General features: G+C 35.2%; 2 protein-coding genes across 4 annotated transcripts; one reads left to right on the forward strand and one right to left on the reverse strand.

The window, feature by feature from the left end:
- Positions 1-428: 428 nt before the first annotated feature.
- On the reverse strand, positions 429-851 carry LOC110921034. The gene has a single exon (XM_022165297.2). It carries the CDS (start codon positions 784-786, stop codon positions 577-579), a length of 210 nt encoding a protein of 69 aa, XP_022020989.1. The 5' UTR covers positions 787-851; the 3' UTR covers positions 429-576.
- Positions 852-3,359: 2,508 nt separating this feature from the next.
- Positions 3,360-7,456, forward strand: LOC110921082 (squamosa promoter-binding-like protein 12). 3 transcript variants are annotated; one of them, XM_022165351.2, is made up of 6 exons: positions 3,360-3,506; positions 3,615-3,698; positions 4,677-5,333; positions 5,814-5,950; positions 6,241-6,456; positions 6,913-7,456. In XM_022165351.2, the coding sequence occupies exons 3-6, from the start codon at positions 4,738-4,740 to the stop codon at positions 7,227-7,229; spliced, it is 1,266 nt and encodes a 421-aa protein (XP_022021043.1). In that variant the 5' UTR covers positions 3,360-3,506; positions 3,615-3,698; positions 4,677-4,737; the 3' UTR covers positions 7,230-7,456. The 3 variants fall into 3 exon arrangements, with proteins under 3 accessions (XP_022021043.1, XP_022021045.1, XP_022021044.1); XM_022165352.2 differs by having other exon boundaries at positions 3,367-3,506; positions 3,621-3,698; XM_022165353.2 differs by lacking the exon at positions 3,615-3,698 and having other exon boundaries at positions 3,364-3,506.
- Positions 7,457-7,734: the final 278 nt, after the last annotated feature.

Consider the following 7,734-nt stretch of genomic DNA (forward strand, 5'->3'; position numbering starts at 1 on the left):
AATTTCTTAATACCCGAATATATTTTTAGAATTATATAACACAGGGTAAGGATAGTGTAAAAAGGGCCTAAAGTGTGAGAAATGTATTATAACACTATATATAATACTATATAACACCATATAAACACCGTATAACAATATGTAACACCATATAATAGTATATAACACTATGTCACACTATATAACATTATATAACAAATATAACACTATACATCTATCATAGACATGCTATCAGACAAACTATAGTGTTATATTTGTTATATAATGATATATAGTGTTACATAGTGTTATATGGTATTATGTGGTGTTACATATTGTTATACGGTGTTTATATGGTGTTATATAGTATTATATATAGTGTTATAAATTATAATACACTTCTCACACTTTGAGCACTTTTTACAGGATCCTCTACCATATAACACATATATATAATTCGAATTTGTATATAGTCTTCTACATGCGAGATCAAACATGACATAGGATTTAACATACTGATGATTACAAGTAGAAACAAGAAGAGAAAAGCATAATTACTTTCAAGTATTAATTAGCTCTAGAAATACATTAAGGTAGCTAGCCAAGCCAGATATGAACTCTAATGGCAAAGGTGAAGAGGCAAATGAGAGCAAAATAGAGCAAAGTATGAACGAGTATGGCCGCACCACTCGTCTGGAAGCAGCAGAAGTTTACACAACGGGCTCCTCCCGGTATCTGAAACAACAACCCCGGCGATAGCAACGCAAATAGCAACACTGATACAAAAATTGGACCCCAATCTGCCATCTCAAAATCCACTAGTACTGATCAACTGATAACAATGATACTGATGATGAGAGACTGAAATGAAATGAAGGGGGTTTATATATATTACGAAACTTGGCTGTGAAGCAAAACAAAGTTTGTGGATGGGACGGGGATAAGTTGATGAAGTCACTAATTAGCGTGTTTTAACTACTTTTGCATTTTCCCTAGCTAGCTACTTTATTAAATTAAAAAAATACATACATACATTTCTTAGCCGACATGCTTAACTTTTTCTACTAATACCATGCGTAGTGGGCAATATTCACCTTTGGGCGTTTTACGTCATGTGGCAGCCCAGTCAGCAATGAGGCATTATTTGGTGTTTTCTAAAATGGGTATAGTGGGGATGTGGGGATCGTCGGGCATTATCTTTGTAATAAAATAAAATAAAAAAAAATTAAAATCTTATTGGCCAAATAATGTAAGCTCAAATGTGATTGGACAACATTTCCCCCACCCGGCGTGATTTATAAAACGCCCAAACCAAAAAAAAGCTAATCACGCGATGCGTAGTGGCAAAGGGGCAATGTTGGGCGTGATTGAGCCCCAAAAACGGGCAATGTTGGGCGTGATTGAGCCTCAAAAACGCCTAAATTTGCAACCACTACGGGTGATCTAAAAGTTTCATTTCGTTATATCTCTTAAATTGCATGCTTTTTCTATTTTCACAATTTGTCATGAAATGCATGGTAACTTCGCTACTTTTCACCATCTTTATATATTTCGGTTATTGTTTCATTTTCACCATGATAATTCAGCTACACATCTTTTAAGTAAATATATATTTTTTATTTTGATATATCTAATTTGGCAAAAACCTGTTTTTAGCCCAACCAAATAGAACGACCCACTCTCACACAGATCCAATATGACCCATCACATAACCCGACCAAACCCGAGGATTACTCTTTACATCTCATAGAGTAGGGAAATGATCTCAATTTATAACACTAAATGCTACCAGAACAACATAGGAAAAGTGAACCATTTACTTTCCAATCTTACAAAATATAAAAATAAAAGAAATACTATAAATATAACGGTTCTCTCCTAAAATTCAAATATACATATGATATGTATATATATAAGAATAATTAGTTTGATTGTTCATGTGTATGCAATATAACCTACACCTACTTGTGTAGGTAAAGAGTACGAACAATTTAGTTTGATGTCTTTTAGTGTGCATAACTTACGTATGTTGATACAAACAAAAAGTTAAAGTGGTTTAGATCTTCTAGGTGTTCTTGAAAGAAAACAATTAGTATTCTGAAATGATATGATGATCTGTGTACATGACTGGTTTAAACGCACACGAGACTTCAACCTCTTGGACTTTCTAACAGGTTTACAACCTCTACTCTGGAAAAAGAAAATGAAGAACGGCACTAGACCATTACCGAGACTGCCAACTTAAAAACAAATCTTCATCTCCCATATGAATATCATGTAGGGCTGCGAACAAACCGAACGAACACGAGCAAGACCTTGTTCGTGTTCGTTTGCTAAGAAATATACTTAACGAACGGGATTTTATGTTTGTGTTCATTTGTTAAGGAAGTGAACTTGTTCGTGTTCGTTTGTGTTTGTTTGTTAATTTTAGGCAACCAACGAAAATGAATGTTGATGAACACAAATTAGCACAAACTAATGTTCATGAACACAAATGGAAACAAACGAACACAAACAGGCGTTCATGAACATAATATATAATACAATCACACTTATTCAAATTTTATTTATCGGGATTTTGAAGTATTTAAATAAAATATAAAAACGAAAAAAACACTAATGAACTATCGAACATAAACGAACACATTACCTAACGTCGTAACATTTGTTTAATAAGCAAACGAACACAACCAAACTTCCCATCAAACATTTGGTTTGTTTGTATAGGGCTGCAAACGAACCGAACGAACACGAACAAGACCTTGTTCGTGTTCGTTTGTTAAGAAATATATGTGTTTGCGAACCGTTCACGAACACTTATCGAACGAGATTTTATGTTCGTGTTCGTTTGTTAAGGAAATGAACTTGTTTGTGTTTGTTTGTTAATTTTAGGCAACGAACGTTGACGAACACAAATGAGCACAAATGTTCATGAACACAAATGGAAACAAACAATCATTCATGAACAGAATATATAATACACTGACACTTGTTAGATATTTAATTTATCAGAAATTTGAAGTAATTAAATAAATATAAAAACTAAAAACACTAATGAATTATCGAACACAAACGAACACGTTACCGAATGTTCACGAACAAACACGACATCTGTTCATGTTTGTTCATTTAACTAAACAAATAGATTTTCTTGTTCGTGTTCGTTTGTTTAATAAACGAACGAACACAAACGAACTTTCCACCGAACGATTCACGAACTGTTCGCCGAACGTTTGGTTCATGTGTGGATCTGCATAACGACGACATGATGATGGACCAAAGCAAATCCTTTTTGGTTTTAGAGGACCGTTACTGTTATCCATAGATTTCACAGGCCAAAACTGAAAACTTTCCTTTTATTACGCTTTTCTTTCTTTTTCCCCCCACACACACACACAATCGTCTCTTCTTCACCCCCTCTCTCTCTCTCTCACACACACACACTCTCTCTCTCTCTCTCTCTACATTTCCTCATCCAGTAAGCTACTAATTATCTTCCAACTTTCCATCGATGTTGCAGCCTATCGGTAACTTTCTAATTTTGCTACAATAACACACACATATTCATTCTTAAATCACCAATCTTCTATTTCCTTCCTTTCACAACCATAAATTTACTAATACATTGCAACTAGGTATAGATGTGGATTCCGAAGTGGATTTGAAGTGGATATCTCAATTCTGATGATTCATTTCCTGAATCTGCTCCGTCAAATTTGGTACTTTTACCAAACCCTAGGTTTTCGGATATTGTATTTGTGGCTTGAAAAGAGGGGAATCGATTTAACGGTGTTTGTTTACTTGTTAATGATTATTGTTTCCAGTTTTGGTGAAGCAGATTATTGTTTTCCGGTTATTATGATTATTAATCCAAAAATAGGAATGATATATTGTTTTTGGAAAACTGAAATGCTTAGATTTGTGATTGGGAATATGTACATATATATATATATATATATATATATATATATGTATATTTACCACTCTGTGATTACTTTCTCGGAAAATGACATTTCCACGTCATGTGGGGAACAATTTTCAGACACCTAGCAATCTCTATTTATTATTATCAACATTTTTACTATTATATATTATTATGTGATTATAGTGATTATGTATTGTATAGTGATTATGTAACACCTTAAGTGCGCTTGGATCACCCCGGTGAACGAATCGGACAGTTTTCTTAACCGTCTGTGAGTTGAAAAAATGCGAAAAAAGATAGTTTGTTGTAAATGAGCATTCATGTATAACCGGTACCTTGCGCTGATGCTCTGTTTGGATAAAAAGGGTGACCTTTTCTTTCATCTATTTTAATTATTAGACTTATGAGAAATGATGAGATACAAAATCTTTTTCTCTGTTTGATTATTCTTTTCGGTTTTTTTAAGTACTGAGAATGCTAGCTGTGTTTTGCAGGAATTGTGATAAAATTCACAATTTTTTTTTTTCGATGTTTAGTTTTTTTGGTGAGACATGTAGTTATTACATATTTCTGTACCAAACGAGTGGAATTTGATGTATTCGACAAAGATTATTTTGGACTTTTGTTAGACTTTTGTACTATTGAAAAATTGAGTCTCGCATTTTTCGTGTTCATGGGAAAATATTTTTTTCATTGATTTAGTTGGCCACTTGCTTCTTCTGGTTCAATTAAGTTATTTAAAAGAAAAAAAAACTTGTTTTAATGTTTGCAGATCAAGTACCGACATGCATTCAATGTAAGAAAACCAAGTGACAACAAGCTATTTTCCAAACATGGATTGGAATACAAAATGGGAATGGAAAAACCACGATATATTCACCTCCAAAGTTGTTACCGCAACTCCTAAGAAGCTACAATCAACTAATTGGGAAGACGACGTTAATGAATCTTTTAATCTATCTGCTTCTGATGTGGCGAACTACTCATCAGCAAAAAGCTCAATATCAGCTTCAACTGAATCTTCGTTAAAAGAGGGGAAACAGATGTCCAGATTGGTTTATGGTGAATATATAGGAGCTGAGGTTAATGGAAAATCTTCATTATTGGAAGGTTCAGTTAGCTCGGGTGAACCGTTTATCGGTTTAAAACTTGGTAAAAGGACATATTTTGAAAATAGTATTGGCAGGAAGGTATCGTCATTTTCAGATAGTCCTACTCCTGTACAAGGTGTATCATCATCTACAGGGAAAAAAGCTAAATCTTCTTGCCAAGGTACAGCGCTTCCACGTTGTCAAGTTGAAGGATGCAATCTTGACCTTTCATCTGCTAAAGAATACCATAAGAAACATAGAGTTTGTGAAACTCATTCCAAATCTCCAAAGGTTGTTGTGTCTGGTCTTGAACTTCGCTTTTGCCAACAGTGTAGCAGGTGAGTTTTAAATCGTATCTTGTATATTAGGGGGGCGTTTGGATTGTAAGAATCGGAAATTTGGAATGATAGATGGTGTTTCGTTTGAGGGTATGGGTTTGAAGTTGGGAACCATTACTCGCTTAAGCCATTTAACCTGCAAATGACCCGCTTAACCAGTTTATATAAATGGGTTGATAAGGTTGTAAACAAGTTTGTCAGGGAAACAGGTTGGTGGGTCGATCCTTATATCCACAACCCAACCTGGGAACGACTCTTTGATTAAACGGTTATGCATTGGACCCGTTTAGACCCAGCCCTAACTTGTTTTTGTTCGTGCTACCTGCTACAGGGGTGGGTTTAAAAATTGATCTCCATTCTCATTACCGCAACCCAAACACTACCTTAATTTTACCATGGATTTACCAAATTTTTTTGACAGTTTTGGTCAATTTTGTTATACTTTTATCATCTGATAATTGTTTTCAATGATTGGCATAGATTTCACAGTTTGGCAGAATTTGATGAGAAAAAACGCAGCTGTCGTAGACGGCTTTCTGATCATAATGCAAGACGCCGCAAGCCACGGCAGGAGACAATCCAGTTTAATTCAACTGACCTGTCTTCATCGTTTTATGGTATGATTATGGCTATAAGCAGGCCACCCAACTATACAACTTTTTTCATTAAGCTTACCGAACTTTTGAAACTACTTTATAGCCTATAGGCCACTAAATATGTATCCGATCTTGATATTGCCAAATTTGGTAAGAAAGACTAGTTGCCGAATGACCTTAAATGTTCAGAAAGAAAAAAAAATAACTTTTTGGTTACTTTTTATATTCTATGAAGTAAAAAAAAGTAAAAAAGTTATGATCTGACAAATTTTCGAAGAAATTTTTGATGTTCAACGACTTTACATATGCAGGTGTGCGACAACAATTGAGCTTTCAATCTAGACCTGCTGTAAGTTCGACATGGAAAAACTCATCGAACTCAACATACTCCATAGCCACAATGAAAACCAAACAATCTGGAATCCTTGATGGCATATCACAGTTGCCAAACGCCGGCAGTATGCCTACGATTTCATTCAGTAGACCAGTGCCATCAAAGGGCACAAGCGGCGAGGTTCTTGATCAAGGTTTGTTTTAGAGTGAATTGCAAGTTTTGTCCTTTATCTTTAGGCCATTTTGCAAGTTTTGTCCTTTATATTTAAATTTGACGAGTTTTGTCCTTTATGTTTGAAAATCAGGCACGTTTTACCCTTTGGGGCAAAACGTGCTTGATTTTTAAGGACAAAACGTGCTTGATTTTTTAAACATAAAGGACAAAACGTGCTTGATTTTTAAACATAAAGGACAAAACGTGCTTGATTTTTAAGGCCCAAAGGGTAAAACGTGCTTGATTTTTAAACATAAAGGACAAAACTCGTCAAATTTAAACATAAAGGACAAAACTTGCAAAATGGCCTAGAGATAAAGGACAAAACTTGCAATTCACTCTTTGTTTTATTTCTTAAATCTTACTGCTGTTTGATGATTTATTTATTTATTTTGATACAAGAGTTGGGTTTGTAAACGAGTTATTCGTAATGCAGGTTTTAAGGAGTCCTTGTCTCCCAATGTAGATGCACTACGTGCTCTCTCTCTTCTGTCAAACAATTCTTGGGGTCTATATGAGCCCGATTTAATCAGGCTCGACCAACCCCACCCCATGGGCTCTGATAACCCGTTCATGGTGCAACCTGGCTTGCAAACTGTTCCCCAAGGTTTGCCACTTTCATCATCTGATTACTGGCAAACCGAGCAACACTCAATTGACCCCACCAAAACTAGTAATGCCGCCAACACTCAGGTCCAAGAATTTCAGCTATTCAATCGTTTTTATTCCAATCCAATGGACGAAATCCTATGACTTTTGCGATTTTAAGGTAAACATGTTTTTTTCCTTGTAATAAGGTTTTCTGTGTGGTTTGGTGTAAAGACCTAGTCCTTGATTCTTAACAGCTATCTGACCAACCACATAGATGTTTTCCAATATCCTGTACTTGTTCTGCTTTGCAAATGTTAGTCATGAAACCACCTAATGCTAATCTTGTCCGAGATGCATTTCTTCTGTTATTTGATGAATTCTTCATGTTCTATTAGGCTTTATTTGCTTGTAATTGGTTGCATCAACGACCAGGATGTATATAATGTATATATGTGTGGGCGCTAGGGGGGCAAAAGTGAAATGGTACAAACTTTAACGTTATTTTACTGATTTCGTGAAAATAACGTTAAAAGCGGCTGATGGTTAATCATGCATCATGTGGTGGCGTTGATAGCTGAAAGACACGTGATGTGAGTACATGCACTAATCGGTCTCTGTCCCGATGGTTTGAGTGTTATGTGCCTTAGGTCCAAGGCTTGATACAAAA

Source organism: Helianthus annuus, chromosome 17 (genome assembly GCF_002127325.2).
Source record: "Helianthus annuus cultivar XRQ/B chromosome 17, HanXRQr2.0-SUNRISE, whole genome shotgun sequence".
Taxonomy (NCBI): domain Eukaryota; kingdom Viridiplantae; phylum Streptophyta; class Magnoliopsida; order Asterales; family Asteraceae; genus Helianthus; species Helianthus annuus.

Excerpts from the sequence above, each read along its gene's own strand:
- LOC110921034 (XM_022165297.2), bottom strand. The coding sequence starts at position 786 with ATGGCAGATTGGGGTCCAATTTTTGTATCAGTGTTGCTATTTGCGTTG.
- LOC110921082 (XM_022165351.2), top strand. The coding sequence starts at position 4,738 with ATGGATTGGAATACAAAATGGGAATGGAAAAACCACGATATATTCACC. Across the intron at positions 5,334-5,813 it reads TTTTGCCAACAGTGTAGCAG|ATTTCACAGTTTGGCAGAAT; the intron begins GTGAGTTTTAAA and ends TGATTGGCATAG. Across the intron at positions 6,457-6,912 it reads CGGCGAGGTTCTTGATCAAG|GTTTTAAGGAGTCCTTGTCT; the intron begins GTTTGTTTTAGA and ends TTCGTAATGCAG.